Raw genomic sequence first — 16986 nt, 5'->3', positions numbered from 1 at the left:
CTCTAGGAATACTCTACGGAGCGGCACCCGCGGGCCACACCCCCACAGCGCATGCGCGTCCCCCCACCCACTCTCTCCTCTCCTACGCTCCCCCCTTTCTCTCCTCTAGGAATACTCTACGGAGCGGCGCCCGCGGGCCGCACCTCCACAGCGCATGCGCGTCCCCTCCCCCTCTCTCTCCTCTCCTACGCTCCGCCCCTTTCTCTCCTCTAGGAATCCGGAGCGGCGCGCTCGACAGGTAGTGCGACAGCTGCATACTCCTCTGGGGGCTGCACGGTAGTTCCGCGGTATGAAAATGACGGAGCGCGCGCGCCTCATTCTCTCTCCTGTGCAGCGCCGCGATGAGCGCTCGGGCCGCTGCCGCGAAACCATCTGCCTGCTGCTTTGCATCCACACATGTTTCCCTTTAGCGGGAGATGGAGTAATTTTTTTTCTTGCCTTACCTAGCCTCAGGCCAATGACGCGCCAGATGCATGCGTCATCCGCCAGACACTCCCCCGAAGCGAGCGATGGCGGCTGCGCGCGAGTTTGAGCGCTCGCCCGCGGCGACCCGCCTGTGTCCTTTTTTTTTAAATGTAGCCTGGTTTCTTGGGCTCCCGGCGTATTCTTGCGTTCCTTCTGCACTGGGACAAGACACCACTGCACTATTGGACTACGGCAAGGTGAGAAATCTTGTTTCACAGTCTACGACGCAATTAGGCTTACTGCACGGGACCAAAACTTAGCGAAAAACAGCTCGGCCGTCCAGGCGCAGTTAATTCGAGGTAATGAATCGTGCTGGGACATGTTTCCGACGCTTCCTAGGGGATTATTGTAATTTATTTTGGTTGTGTCAAGGCACACTGGCCGCACAGGGCGCTGTGACGCAGCTAGCGAGAACCAACTCGGCCGTGGTGCGTAGTCTATAGTGCATCTCGCTAGGAGAAGTTTGTGCCGCTTTCTCTGACGCCAGACATTACTGAAAAGTAATTTCGTTACTTTTTGGGGTACTTTTGAGGCACGCTGGCCGCACAGCGCGCTGTGACGCAGCGATAAGCAGCTCGGCCGTGGTGACAAAGTTAGTTTGGCGTGTAATTAATCTTAGAGGGACAAGTTTGTGACGTTTTTTGTGGCCCCGCCACAACATATACCTTCTTTCGGTACTCACGCCTGTCGAAAAGGCGATGGGCGATTGCCAAGAGTAATAACATTGGAGTGTGTTGCTGGCGTCGGCAGAACGCAAAAAAGATACCGCCGAGGAACATATCAGAAACTTGTAATTCGAAAATTCCGTCTTCTAAAGGACTGAAAACAGGCTTTGCACCCACGCATTTGTCTTGAGTGCGAGTAGAAGGCATTAGCGAATGTCTAACATGGTCCGGCTGGGAGCCTCTGTTGCGTCCGTCTGTGTATGTAGCGTACCGTCGCGTCACCCAAGGCCAAGTTTTGGAAACGCGCAGTCACCCGTGTAATTTTGCTGCTAGAGTGCAGGAAATAATGCCTGGAAATGGGGGAATGCTTGGAAATCGGATGTGTTCATATTTTATGGTATTGTTTGGTATGAGTCGGGTATTTCCTACACCATTTATGTAAAAGCGAATTGCCTTTGTTCGTAATGCCGCCCATTCACCGCGCTCGCACGTTTCGCCTCTACACGCAGTATTCCTATGTCTAAATACCAAAATGACACATGCTTGTAACATGCTGTTAAATGCTTGTAGATGTAACATGCTTGTAATTTACTTTTTTTTTCAGCTGATGCCGTCCGGTAGAGCTTCATACGGGAACTATTGCTTACCTGGGGTCACAACGTTGGATGAACGCACAAAAAGCGCGGGACGAGCTTTTATATAGAGCAAAATAAATATTTACTCATTTCACAAGGGGCCTTGCGTCTACTTTGTGAAGTTGTACGTGGCACAGATTCGATGGGACTTGACAAGATCGTGCGCCATCATTTTTACCAAGCTATAAACCGATTCCGCACAAAGACCGTGCGCGGTCGGGCAAAAAAAAAAAAAAAAGAAAAGAAAAAAAAAAAAAACAGCCGGCGTGCTAGTAGCGTTCAAAACGCGCGCGTCCAAAACCGAAAACGGAAGTGACTGATGTCGACCGCTTGGCGCGCTGCCGTGGATTCAGGCTTTTATTTGCGGAGAAACTCGTTTATTTCCTCATTAGACAGTTTTAGCCGAGCGCCGCGCCGCTTACGCTCCGCTCCACTCAGATTTCGTGCTCTGAGATACCGCAGAGAACTGCGTAGATTTCGCATTTGATAAGCGCGCCTTGCCGAGACGCGAGCGACGCGCTGTCGGCTCCAAACGACGAAGAGGCCAAGTAGACACGCTGTCACGCTCCGCTCAGTCGGCTTTGTAGCGGAGCGAGGGATGCGGTCTTCGTTCCGCTGCCGCCGGTACGAGCGTCGTGCGCTAGCGCAATAGCATTCCCGCTAAGCGGTTGTGTGGCATTTGCTAGCATATGCCAGCCTGAGCGGAGCGGACGGCAAGCGCTCAGCTAAAACACTCTATTAGCTTTGACTATTGTAGAGTGAATGACAAATGTTACTCTCGTGATTATTCCTCCCCATCGCGACATTCCACAGAATCGATTTGCCGGGCCACATTGATTTCTGAGTTCCCAACGAAGAAGAAACATGGGCATTGATTTGATGTTTTAGCACTGCATGATGCTTTTATTCGTGTTATTAGTATGCGCTTGGTTGAGGGAACGTTTAAAGACGTGTTCTTGCAATTAAGAGGACGCATCCCTGATTTGTTACCAGACCTTAATGCCCGTGTGCTGAAAAGGCAACGAAAGTAGATTAGTGCTTACAAAAATGACGCTAAACTAAGGTGTCGTTACCTATAGCCTTCAAAAAAAAAAAAAAAAAGGTATGATATTGTCAGTTTTTGTGCAAGGCTCGTCACCGACCATTTTTAAGCTATCAGTGCCTATTTTTACGCGGTTGTGAAACAGGTTGTTTCCTGCTGCCACTAGGGTGACAAAGATGAATGAATTTCTTTTTATTATAAGTACCAGACAGCTGCACTTTTCAATTCGTAAATTATTTCATTACGCTCACTAGTGTGCGAGTGCATGCGTTTGTGTTTTTCTCTCTCTCTATCATTCATCATTGTAGTTTAAACGCACATAGCTTGACAAGCCTTTCATTCGACTTAGATCGGCAGTTTTCAGTGGAGATGCTCTTGCGTGTGTACTTTCTGACATACTGATTAGTGTATCGGTTTTCTTGTGTTACAATGTGACACATGGAAATGTGCAATTTTTGCGCAAGAATGGCAGGCTATATGGTGCAAGCATTCTGGCATTACGGCGGCATTATGACATTAGCCTCATGAATTATACACGAGGCTATAGAGGGCTGACATCACGGAACGCCGCCTTTTAAATGTTTAGGGCGGATGAGCAAAAATGCTAAATATGATATCAGAAATGTTGTTTTCCGTCCACTACTTTATGTGCCCCTTTTGAGAAGTTTTAACTGAGGATATTTGCAATGCACAATATCATATTTGCACTCCAATACTCTATGTTCTCGTCCGGTTCGAAACGTTTTAGACCACGAACGTCCCCTCGGCATTGTTCGCAGTGCTCCCTGCGTGGAGTTCAGCGAACGCAAGCCACCACATTTCGATTTCGCTGTTGTGCCTGTCTACGCCTGAACTCAATGTTTTCCAAAAAGTTCTGCCTTCATTAAACGTACTTTCTCGCCGTGCCGTTTTGCCGGTTCTCGCACTTTTGGGGCTAATTGTAATAATAAATACGCTCGAATACATACGCACAAACAATATTTCTGCGTAGACATTGCGAATCGGAGAAGACAGCTATGCATTATTGTCGATGTAAATCTCCATAGCGCTTGGCTGTTTCAAAGTCACGTTAGATGTCTCCTGCGGCAACACCCCCATAGCTGCACTTGAAACATGTGTTTCACAATACTTAGATAGAAGCTAATCATTCGATTTCAGTGCCCAGTGAGCAGATCATGTAGGCTTCGCATTCGTCTAACTTCCGCCGGTTTGAGAGTAGCGAAGGCAGAATCCTCGTTGCACATAAGCCACATTTTCAGGAAAGTATTGTTTCCACGCCACAGAAAAGAAAGCCCACAGGGTACATACTATGTACAAGCGTACTTACTGTTGTAGTTGACTTCAACCGGGATGAGAGAAAATTACGGCGCTGCTTAAGCTGGTGAAGGTAGCGGCCACTGTTCAGTAGCCATCGCATATGACACATCTTATAGTTACTTTTCTCCTAATCCAAAAGCTAAGTTTAGTACCTCATTTTTCGTGGAATATTTTTATGGCCGCCTTTGTTATGCCATAACTCTGTTCAGCTGCGATACAGTTTTGCGCCACATGCTGGTGTTAGAGTTGTCAGTCGCCCAAATTGCACCCTTAGTGATGTTGCTAATTGTTTCGTGAGTTGTTCAATTGGCGGTATATCAAACAGGACGGCTGGTTCTCTACATGACCAAGAAGCACGACTGCTTCGTCGCAGTTTAAGCAGTGCGTGCCACAATATATCGACACGTATAGTGGTACATAATCTTACCAACAGGTACAGTAACTTCATTTTTTTTTCAGTTTCACAGTAGGTGAGACAATTACTCATTGTGTACCAAAGTTAGTTTCCCTCTCGTCAGCTGGCTCGAACGAAGGATTTGAGCAGACGCCTTTAAAGAAATACCGTCGTGGTTGGTTTCGTTGAAAACAGTCTATCAGTTATTTTACGCGATATTTCGTTTCGTACACCCATACACTTGTGGATGTGGCTATCGCACGAGCACAACGCATCGTGTAGTGGGCTTTTCACTAAAATAGTTCCCTGCCATAGCCGGCGCGCTATTATTTCATGGAAATGTATTTGGTATGCGATATTTCTTGAGATAATTTTTTCTGGCTTACCGCTTCTCACTTTCCTGAGTTTAGCAAGTTACCTAGCTTCGCAATGGTGCGTTTACTTTTAGACGAGTTCAAACTGAAGACTGCCACTGGTGTGATGCAGCAGTTCTATCGCAACCGCAAAACCTCGCTGGCTTGTGTGGTAAGATTATTCTGGGCTGCAATGCCAATCTCATAATTAAAAAAATATTTTACCGGATCACATTACAGGTAGCTTACGCAAATACAAGATCCTGGTTTCAATGGTGTGAATTAAATTACGGGCAAGCGGAGGGAAAAGAGCTGAGGATTATCACGGCGTTGTGGGTTATATAAAAAGTTGAAACGGGGAAGGTAGTTATCCTACTTTAGCATTGCATGTATCTGATGAACTAGTTCCCCTTCTTTACTCTCTTCCAGTACACTTTTACTATTCTTTATCGTATTGTATAAATTTTATTGTTTATGCTGTATCATGCCTAATAATGTTGGCGCCCTTCCTCTATGTTTCTCGTCTGGATTGACAGTAACTTTAAATGAATAAGCATACCACTGTCAGTGTCACTACTGCATGTCAGGAACAGTCATTCAATGATAAATTAGCAGAATTACCCTAAGTGCCATTGATTTACTCTCAGTAAATAAGTACTAATTTATAAAAGGTCTCATAATGCACAGTAGCGATGAAGCGCTGTTCGCGTTCTCAAAAATGACCTCTAGACATGAATTCTACCACAATATTTTCGCTTGGACTCATATAAACTGGGAAAAATCAAGTTTGGCCTGCCAGACTGTTAGCTGGAGGGGAATGGTATATAGAAAAGCGTTCCCACACTAATTATTACTTGAGCGTTTTAGAAATTTATTGTACGTAATATACTACTTTTTGGTAGTGCCAATGTTCACAATATAAACATGCGCATAAGATTTCCACTCCCAAGTCCAGCAATTTAAACAGTGCGTTGTTTTTGCTTACAATTACAAAAGTGAAGCGACCTAAAGCACACATTACTAGCACCGAGTTAGGGCATACGTCTACTGCCTTAAGCAAGGACGGAACTAAATACACTCCAATACGCTTTCCCTGCAAAGAAATTATCCAAATATAATTTCCATTGAAGCGCAGAAGTATTTAAGGAATCAAAAACCATAGGTCTCCATAGTATCTGGTACGTTCATAACAAGAACTGAAGATAGCAAGCAAATGCCGTGAATGTACCTCTTTTCATTGTAGGAAGGAGCCGATCATTCTACACAATCATATACTCAGCTGTGATCGAATATGCTGAAGAAAACGAATAGGAAACTCGTCATATTGTCTACGTCAAGACTAAGCAGTATTCGATTGGCATTCGACATTTCCAGTAATTCGTCATGGACTAATTAATATTACGCATTGGCTTCACTACTTCCGCTCGTGCATCTTGCATTATCAATTGATTGTCAGGACAAATTTACGTTTGATTCAATTTTAGTCCGTTCATTCCGTTGCGTAACGTGCTTCCATGGATAATGTTTCCTTGCATTCAAACACTGGCCGTATAGCTGCGTGCTTGCTCGAGGATAACATTTTTCAAAATGAACTCGAGGAACATATGAAGTGGTTGAAATGTGGCAAGACACTGTTGGAGTTTTCTTACTATTTCGATGTTTTTGATGTCGATGTTTTCCAGAATAATCGGGACGAACTGGTCGTCGAGGCTCTTGACGTTTATGTACGAGCTTTCACCATCAGTCACCACCCGGACGCCTAGTACAGTCACGGACAAACGGATGACGACTTCCTCGCCCTCGGTTTGCAGCGTGGTGAATACAAAAGTTTTGGGATGGTCGTGGAAGAAGCCCACCGTAATCCTGCGATAATTTAAAAGTGCATAGTTGTAATGATGCAGCAAAATCTGGTGCTAACCACAGCAAGAGTCTCCCGGATTTAGGCATCAATACTGCCCTCCAGGATTGCATAGGTTGTTAACATTGCTGAAGGAAGGGGCTACATTATTGCAGTATTACATGGGGAAACTCAGTTCATCAAGAGGCGCCCTACTATAAGTACATTAGACAAATGAGCTGCAATAAACTTGCAGTTTCTGCTTTTACAGCTACACCACCTTTCGCCCTTTGGTTCGCTAAATGTATTTCTTCTCCCACTGTTCCCGCCGTCCTAATGAAAGGGGGAGTAAATCTGTTTTCACATGCCCCTAATCTTCACCATTGAGCCTGCTTACATTCGGCTGTGGTCCGCAGAAAATTGAAAAAAAAAAGCCGGCAGATCCCACGCCCTGTGGGAATCGATGTTATGCGAAGCAGTGTGCGGGGAGCCTACCAAGTTAACGAAACGACCAAGAGAGCACCAAGACGCACCAAGAGAGCACCAAGCTCTTGGATAACCTACATGGCCCGCATTTCATGACATTCATGTCATGAGTCGTCAGGAGTCTTTTTAGCCCCACCTAAGAGACCTTACTGTGAAAGCCTTAGTCATGCTCATGGCTATGACTTCTACCACCATCCTTTAGCGTTTCCTTCACTTAGTACCCACGTCCGAACCTATTTCAGTGTTTTTGAGTGGTAAATGTTTTCTCGCTGAGTCATTGTCACTTTTGCTCAGTCATGGTGATGACTATCACTTCTACCAGCATACAGTACTGTTTCCTTCACTTAGCACCCACGTCTGATCCCATTTCAGTGGTTTTTGAGGGTTAATCTTTTTTTTTTCGCTGAGTCATTGTCATTTATGCTGAGTCATGTTCATGACTAAGATTTCTACCATCATCCTTTAGTGTTTCCTTCACTTAGTGCCCAGGTACCGACCCATTCCAGTGGTTTTTGAGTGTTAATCTTTTTTTTGGCTGAGTCATTGTCATTTTGGTGCCTTTGGTGCCATTTGGTTTCAAATTGGTGCCTACCAATTTTGGTGCCTACCAAGTTGACGAACAGACCATGAGAGCACCAAGACGTAGGCGGCTGTTTCATGACCTACATGACACGCATGTCATGACATATGACTTATGTTCGTTATATACTCTTGTCATAGTATGCCAATTTTGGTACATACCAAAACGACCATGAGAGCACAAAGTCGTAGGCGGCTAGATAGACAGATAGATAGATACTGTGAAAGAAGCAAATGTTCGCCAAGAAATGCTTCGCATTTAAAATGGCATTCTGTTTTTGGCAAAATGCGTTTTGTGTTTACTTCTTTACAAGGTGCACAACACTCACACATAGGGACATAACTGTCAATCCCTGTCACCCTTGTTTTATTCGCGGTTTGATTCGCCGCTTACACTCTTCCGTTTAGTCCTTCTTCAAGGAACGTGAACCAACTGTACAGTTTGGCGACTTCAATGTCAGTGTGGATGTGACACTTTATTCGTGGTCGGGCCTTTATCGGTATCCTGATAAATGACCAACCACCAGCCGTAGCACTTAAAACTAACACTCCTTCAATTTGCGTTGCTGCATTGTTGGAAGTGTTCCACGACTGTAGAGTAGCCTGAATAGATTATTTGTCTATTGTCTTTCTCAGTCTTTGTATGGTGACTGATACAACTGGTACTCACGAAAAATAATTTTGAACAATGCTGGTGGCCATATTTTTTGTGACAGGGCCATCCCCCTGTCAGCGAGGGGGCGATGCAGAAATCTGAGGGGGGGGGGGGGGTCAGGACATCCGGACATCCCCCATGGATCCGCGCCTGTCAGCGACGACTAATTTAGGGGGATGTTCGGGAGAATCGTCGGAATGGAGATCGCACAAAGGAGAAAGTTCGACTTCGGCCCGCTCGCAGTCGATGATGGCTTTGTGTCGTGAGAGGAAATCCTATCCACGAATGATGTCGTGAGAGCAGGATGGCAGCACAATGAACTCAATAATGCACATCATGTCCTCAATTACAACTCGGGCCGTACAACCTGCTAACGGCTGACCATGCTGCGCTGTTGTGGTACGGAGGGCTACACCAACAACTGGCGTCGTCAATTTCCGGGTGGAGCGACAGAGTCTTTCATTTATTACACAAACGGCGGCACCAGTGTCCACAAGGGCAAGAGTTGATACTCCCTCAACAGAAACAGCAAGTACATTCGATGGAGAATTGTGAGGACTTGGACGCTGTGACGGCAAGGCAGTTCTTGCCTCACGAACTGCGGCGTTTAGTTTTCCTCTTCTGAAGGCATGGGACGACGACGCATTGGGGAGAGAGAGCGCCGACGTGGTAACAGAGATCGTCGGTCGAAGGACGCTTGACGATCAGTAGCTCTTTGAGGTGATCCTGGAGTGTAGCGGAGTGGTGGCTGGTCGGCATAGCGAGTCGTTGGTTCATAGCCATATGAGACAGCCAAGGGCATGCGGCGGCGACAGTAGCGAGCGATATGTCCGGGGCGGCCACAGGCAAAGCAAATTGGTTTGTCGTCAGGAGTCCGCCAAGGGTTTGCGGCCATGCGGGGTGGAGTCTGCGCGTGCAGTGGTTGACGCGGTGTGAAAGCAGGGTGCGTTCGAGGCCGTGCGACGACATCGGCGTACGTGAGAGGAGCAGCTACCGCATGCGACTGAGGGGACACTGGCACAGCGTCGGCAATTTCTGCTTCGATCGCCTGCCGAATAGCGGGTGACAGGTAAGGAGCAGGACGGGGCTGGGACTGTTGCTGAGAAAACTGCACCAGTGAGAGGTACCGAGCTACTTCCTCGCGTATGAACGCCTGGAGCTGTGGCAGCAGTGTTGACTGGTCCGAGTGGACGGCCAGGCCTGCGAGGCTGTCGTCGTTAGTAACCAGGCGACGAGTCAAGGCCCGCTGTTTCCGGAGTTCATCGTAGCTCTGACACAGTTTGATGATTTCCGCTACGCTGGTTTGCTTTTTTGCAAGCAGCATCTGAAAGACGTCATCGTCAATGCCTTTCATGATGTGCTTGATCCTGTCAGATTCGGGCATCGAGGCATTGGCGCGCTTCGAGAGGTCGCGAACGTCCTCATGTAGCTTGTGAACGACTCGGCCGGCTGCTGGGCGCGCTGGCGCAAACGCTGTTCAGCGCGCAACTGGCGCACGGCGGGGCGTCCGAACACATCTATGAGGGCGGCCTTGAATGCAGACCAGGTGAAAAAATCTTTCTCGTGGTTTTTAAACCACACATGAGCCACATTCGAAAGGTAGAAGAGGGCATTGTTCAGTTTAGCGGTGTCATCCCATCTATTGTGGACGCTTACCCTATCGTAAGTCGATAGCCAGTCCTCCACATCACTGTCGTCGGTGCCGCTGAAGACCACCGGATCCCCCAGGTAAGGCACCCCGGAGCAGATGACAGGTGGAGGGGCCGTGGATGGCAGGGCCGTAGATGGCAGGGCCGTGGACAGTGGGGGCGTAGTTGCGTCTTCGGGCATAGCGGGACGAAGCGTACGGGTGCGGAGTTCCAGGATGGAAGTTTGGCAGGTCGTACCCAGCACCTCCACCAATTGAAATGAGGTTTATTGATACAGGCGTAGATGTAGATCCTTCGGATATACTGGCCCAGAACGGGCGGCTAAACAGTTACATTGGGCAGCGCTCTTAGCGGTAACTTAGGCGTCGTCTTTTCGGAGCGATCACGATACTGCTACTGTCGGTGGTGTGCATCATCTGCAGAACATGTTGCACGTCTTGTTCATCACGCTGCGGTCATCGCTGGCTGTGACATGGTAGTGGAGGTCGGCTTGCAGTTGCATGCCCATATTAGGTGGTATGCATCAGACTTCATCACGGTGACCGAGCAATATGCCCACGTAACACCCAATAGTAAATGCGACATGTTCCACTTTAAGATCACAGCCGGTGTAAGGGCCACTCCAACCCGAAGCCTCCTAAGCACAAATTCTTCTGCCCTAGTAGGGTGAAGTGTGAGGCAGCAGAAGGCCCGTGTGTCCTACCGGAGAAAATGTTTACGGGCATGGAGTGAGCTAAGGGATTGAGTTGGGAGGTGTGTCACGGAGCGGCATAGTTTCTCGAGTCATCGACGCGCCGATTAACGGGGGTCAAAAAAAAAAAAAAAAACGTCGTGGTCCCACGGTGTGGTATATAGTTTCGAGAAAGCGACACGCCGATTAACGGGCGTCAAAAATGTCTAGGTCTCCCGGGGCGGCATCTAGTTTCGAGAAAGCGACACGCCGATTAACCGACCCAAGTGTGTGCGCGTGCGTCCATGTGGTGCCACTGTGGGGGCACGACCTTGGACAGCGGGGGGAGAATCAAACGTTCCCTCGCCCCTGATTAAAAGAGGCGCGGCCAAGACTTTTGGAAGGAGTCACGAAATAATTAGGTGAACTCTGCATTCCTACAGTTCCCCTACATAGGGAACTAGGGAAAGGAGAGGCTATTTAAGCGCAGGTTTTAGGCCCTGCTAATCAGTATAGTAGCTGAGACTGTAATCTGCTGAGAAGCAGTCAAGGAGCTAGTGCCGTCCAGTATCGCCTGGGCCGCCTAGTCGCGTCGGAACTCCAAGTAACTAGTTGACGTACGAGACGCCAAATCAGCGTCTGCAACGAAGCTCACGGTAGTTCGCCTCAAGTTAGCTCAACCTTCTTGAGGGAAGTCGTCAGATCTAGACTCCCGGGAAACCCAGCCCAGAAATCGCATCCACCTCGACAAGATCGGCCCGCCAGCATTCTTCGGGTAAGCTCTGCGCGCCGACTTGACGGTTTATGGAGTTGCTGCTGCTGTCCGGCCACGCGTATGATATCGTTTGTCTTCTTTTGAACTTTGATTTTTTTAACTTTGTTTTAGTGAAATACTGTTAAGTGTATTCTTGTATATTTGATCCGCGCCCTGTTTCATTTTATTGCGATAGCAATTATATGGACACTTCAACCGGATTTCTGCCGTCGGCGTCGCCGTCGCCGTCGCCGTGAGGTTCCGTATAGATAAAATCTTCACCGCGCGCCGTATGCCCGAGCGCAAGCGTGCAGGGACGCACGCTATCACGGAGAGCGAACGCACTCAATCCCCCACGCGCAAGCAACGAAGCGGGAAGCCAGCGCTGGAGGGAGTGGGGGGGGGGGGCACTTCTACTGTGCCAACAACCGCGCTCGTCGCTCGGCCGCACGGTCTCTTATCTCTCCGGCGCGCAAGCAAGGAAGCGGGAAGCCAGCGCCGGAGGAAGCGGGGGGGGGGGGGGGGGGGGCGCACTTTTCTTCTGCCAACAACCGCGCTCGCCGCACCGTCTCTTATCTCCACACGGCTCTGACCTTTATGAGCCGTGCATTCGCGGCTCAGTTCCTGTTGAAGCGATAGACCGCACGTACCTTCGCCCGCAGCGGCGTATGCTTGCTGCCAGCGTTTTGACAGTCGTTGTCTGCAGTCATTCAGTGTGATCTCTTCATGTTTGTTTGTGCGCGCTCACACCACGCTTTATATCCACTGTTAATTGCTCGTCATATTTATTGGTCCTCATCATTGTGCTATATTAAGTTCAAGTGTGCTAGTCTGTCTTGGGTCTTTTTTATTATTTTATTTTATAAATTTGTGTGTCTGTAGCAGTCGATAAATATCTTGCTTTTACTGTTTACTCCCGACTCTGACTCTTTTCACAGTGTTCGCTTGAGTACGGAACTACCAACCGGCTTGTATACCCATCGATCGACTTCGCGCCGACGACGAACGGGTGACAGCCGTGACAAGGGGATACAGGGAAGATCTGGATTAGGAGGGCAATATGCCAGCAGGCTGAGCATCAATGTTGTGAGGGTTCGCAGCATGGCCTTCAAATCCAGTGTACCTTAACATAAGTAGCTGTTTTACTATTCACAGTGTGTATCGTCTCGCTGATTATCATCGCCTTGTCAACCTCCTTGAGTTCTTGAAAAACCGATAAATCATAAGTGAACATATCTAGTTGTTCGACTGTAGGCAGCTTAGATGTGTCATGTTGCACATAGTTGTAGATGGCTTGATGTTCCAGTAGTAGAGCGCTGGCTTTCGTAGATAAATAGCGGTGGCGACCGCTGATGAAATTATGCGTAGTACTGAGGAATGATGTCCTCCCGCCGTGTCGTAGGCTAGCAGCGTCCATATACACTTTGCACGTGTTAGAGCGTGATGCATCGATGATATCGCGTTCGTCAATAATACCTGTTGTATCACTGATTCCTAACTTTGTTGGCTTATTAGTTGTGATGCTGGTGAATTCCCAGGGATGCATTGAATTAGGCAGACTGTCAATCCGAGAGCCGCGTTGAAAATGAGCATGAAACAGCGACAGCCGGATAAAGTTGCTTTTTGCTATTCTAGTGCGCGAGAAATAACGAAGTTCTTATTCTCGTTCTGTTGATGTGAGCGAAAGTTGCTTATTTTAAAAGGAACATGTAACTGAAGTTACAGCCGTTCATGTAAATTTTACATTGGTTCGCAAATATTCTGAAAACGTTCGTTTAAATGACAATTTACCAAGGAGTGAGTGAGTGAAACAACTTTTTCAGTCCACAATAGACGCGCGAAAAGTTATTGAAATGCGGTGCTTACGCTGCAACTGAGCAAGCATTGGAGACGAAGGGCATATACAAAGCAGGTAAAAGGTATGCTTACGGAAAATAGGTGGTTGTTTCAGATGGCATGCCTGATCGAAAAGCTTTGTGAATACACCTTTCCTTGTATAAAAAACATTTGCATCTAAACATCATAAAACATTTATATTTATGTTCATTATCTATCTATCTATCTATCTATCTATCTATCTATCTATCTATCTATCTATCTATCTATCTATCTATCTATCTATCTATCTATCTATCTATCTATCTATCTATCTATCTATCTATCTATCTATCTATCTATCTATCTATCCATCTATCTATCTAGCCTCTTACGCAGAAACCGTGACAAAAAGTTGGCTACCAGCTTTGGCTGCTAGGTATGTCCTCGTGGTCGTTTCTGTCGAGGTGGTTTGATCTTCGTGATTCCAGCTTTGGGAGCTGACTGTCGTCATGCCGCAGTCATCGCTCCTACTACGCCGACCCACAAGCCCAAGTTGCTATTACTCTGGGCCACTAGGTATGTGCTGGTGGTCGTGATGCCATCGTGATGGTTGCATCGTCGTCATTCCAGCTTCGTGATCTGACTCTCGCTATCACGTCGTCGTCCCGTCTTCTACGCCGACCCAGTAGCCGAAGTTGCCCTAATATCTCGGCAGAATAGGTAGCTGCTCGTGGTCTGGATCGCGTCATGGTCGTTGCATCGTGGTCATTCAGGCTTCATGATCCGACTCTCGTCGAACCGACGTCGTCACGCTATCGTCGCCATAGTGTCGTGAAATATTTGTTACCACACCGCCGTCGCGATGCCGTCGGGGTCATTCAGTCGTCTTCACTCTTCGTTATTCGACTCTCTTCGTGCCGTCAGCGTTCATGCCGCCATGCATCATACAGTTCTCACGATACATTCGCCATCATCCCACGGTCCTCACACCATTGTCATGTCAGCGTCCACATTGTATCGTTAATCATACAGTCGTGGTCATACCTTTGTTTCCATAGCATCGTTGTGATGCCGTCACGGTCGTTCCACTTGTTGTCATTTTAACTTCGACTTCCAACTGTCGTCGTTCAGTCGTCCTCACGCCGCAATCGTCACACCAATGTCCTCATGACGTCATCTTCATGCTGTCGTTTTGCCATTTACACTTCATTAACGTCATACCAAGTCATCATGCTTTTGTTGTTACACTGCCGTCGTCAATCCGCCAACGTCGTTCCTTATTCTTCAATCTATCGCAATCATGCTGTCGTCTTCCGATCATAATCAGCCTTCCGTTCTCATACCCTGGTCATTCCATCATCTTCATTCCAGCGTCGTCATCTTTTTGTCGTCATACCGTTGTCGTCACGCCATTGTCCTCATGACGAGGTGGTCGCATTACTATAGTTGTGCTATCGCCATCATTTAAGAATCAGTCATCTTGTCATGACGCCGTCCTCATACCGCCTTTGTCGTTACATCCTCATGGCGATCTTGACAAATGTGTACTACAGCAACGTGGGACGATACCGGAGTATGCCGAATATATCCCTAGTAACGGAAGTCTCAGAATGACCACTGGAGATGGTAATAAAACGTGAGTTTAGAATTATTGTGTCGCGACATAACTCGACTGTTAATCCTTATCATCCATAGCCATCGCGAGATTAGTTCTGCCGTAGTTTTATTTCACACAAACTTTTTATTTATTTATTCATTTATTTACATACCTCCAAGGCCAATATGGCGTTACGGAAGAGCGGAGGTGTAACTCATTACAGACATGTTAATACGTACGGCAGACAGACGCTGGAACAGTAAGCTAATAACATTTGAAATAAAAAAAAAACACCGCAAGGACCACCACAGCAAAACCTTCAGCAAAGTAAAAGATGTAGTAAACTGCAAAAGGCAATACAACGACTAGTGCTGGGAATAAAATTCATTGAATATAATTTTCCAGTGCACTCTTAAATAAAGATGGATCGTAAATACTGACAATGGAGGGGATGAAGTGTTCCATTCCTTGCTGGTCAATGGAACGAATGAAAGGGAGAACTCATACTCGCTCTAGCATTTGGTATGCTTTTTGAAGCTTTACCACATATGAGATCCTTATGTTGCCTGTTTGGCGACATCGTCTCAACTCACCCATCGTAGTTTGCATTCACATCAATGTAAGATCCAACAATTACAGCCCATCCTCCCGGGCTCATTGACGGTAAGTGACCATGTTTTCCTGATTCATTTGAAATCAACGGCTGAAAAAAAAAACAGCATTTTATTCTTATAAATGGCTAACGTCACAAATATTCAAGTAAAAGGTTAAATTGCATCATGACAGAAACAGTTCACAGAGAGCAGGAAGAACTGATAGAAATATCACTGGCTATCGTTTTCGCAGCTGTTTTGTTTGCGAGGTCAACCTAATTACATGGAGCAGCCCAAAAAATGGAAGGAATATGAAAGGAGAGTTTGAAGGTAGACCGAAATACGAAATACTAGCGTGGAGGTGAAGAAAAATGACCGATCAAGCCTTGGGTTACCATATGCGCGATGTCGAGGCCGAACAAAAAGGTATAAACCTCCTTGGGGCCGAAGCAGTGTGTCTATGCTGAAGGGGCCCACGGGTTCACCCATTGCTCCAGCTGAAGCATACAAGTTCCCTGTTCCCCCGACACGCTAAGTAGCTCCAGTATGAAGTTTTGACGGAATATTACGGTCCAAGCAGGCAAATATTAGCACAAGTGACTGGTGCCTGGAGCGGTAAAATTGTGACACGCGGCGCTGCTGTTCCCGAGCGCGCCGATAGCTAGGGTACCATGCACATTATATTGTCCAAAGCAGGCCGGCAGAAAGCGACCTATCTTAAAGCACTCCTGTTAAATGATATCTTATGCGTTACTTTACGGCAAAATCATGCGCTACATTGGCTGCTCACATGAAGCCGTCTTGTTTCGTATTTTCTTTTTTTTTTTTTGCACCGGTGTAGCAAGCAGCAGAGTTGTTTAGAGCAGCTTTCTTTAAAACCAACAATTTGCTGGTAGATGCACTGTCAAATGCCATGTGAGGAAGTGCCTACGTCATAGGGCAGCAATAGATTATAAATAAAGAAAATACGATTGATCCCTCTTTCATAGGAGTCGGTAGAACATGAAAGTGAAACGTGTCTTCACAGAAGCTGGTGCCTGTTTACTTCGTGAACTCCTGGTTCGCTGCAACGAAAGGCGCACGATTTGCAGTCCGGCGACCGTGTTGCAAGTTTGCTTAGCGCACGGCGTCCTGTTGGCGAGCGGCTTCGACGAAGGTCCGGCTCCGTAGTGGCTGAGGCAGCCCAATGGAGCTGGGACGTGCTCAGCTACAGGAATGCTAGTGGCAGAGTTCGCACCATGCGCCGCGAACGCGCGAAGGCGTTCTGCTTCACGCTGGCGTGTATCTCGCCGGAGCAAAGCGAGATTCACCCGGCGACGTCGTTGTCTTTCTGCGCCTTTTACCGCAGCAGTTGTTTTAGGTGGCGCCATCGCAAGCGAAGGAGTAGGCGATGCACTGCTGATGCACGTTGAAGCCGCAAGCCGTAGGCGACGAGGCGCCACAGGCTAATCCGACGCTAACTGCTTACGCGATGCTG

General features: G+C 47.5%; 2 protein-coding genes across 2 annotated transcripts in view; both read right to left on the bottom strand.

Moving 5' to 3' along the window:
• Nucleotides 1-16986, bottom strand: part of LOC119454055 (fatty acid synthase-like) — a 322635-nt gene that overhangs the window by 201180 nt on the left and 104469 nt on the right.
• The window catches only part of LOC125945595 (uncharacterized), a 40573-nt gene continuing 26229 nt past the window's right edge, over nt 2643-16986 (bottom strand). The window contains exons 3-5 of the mRNA XM_049667687.1: nt 15510-15619; nt 6521-6734; nt 2643-2775 (exon numbers count right to left, since the gene is read on the bottom strand). Of these exons, the coding sequence (XP_049523644.1) occupies nt 2752-2775; nt 6521-6734; nt 15510-15619 (348 nt within the window). The 3' untranslated portion in view covers nt 2643-2751. The remainder of the gene's footprint in view (nt 2776-6520; nt 6735-15509; nt 15620-16986) is intronic.

Source organism: Dermacentor silvarum, chromosome 5 (assembly GCF_013339745.2).
Source record: "Dermacentor silvarum isolate Dsil-2018 chromosome 5, BIME_Dsil_1.4, whole genome shotgun sequence".
Taxonomy (NCBI): domain Eukaryota; kingdom Metazoa; phylum Arthropoda; class Arachnida; order Ixodida; family Ixodidae; genus Dermacentor; species Dermacentor silvarum.
The sequence above is the reverse complement of the archived record's forward strand: the minus strand, read 5'-3'. Positions and strand labels throughout refer to the sequence as shown.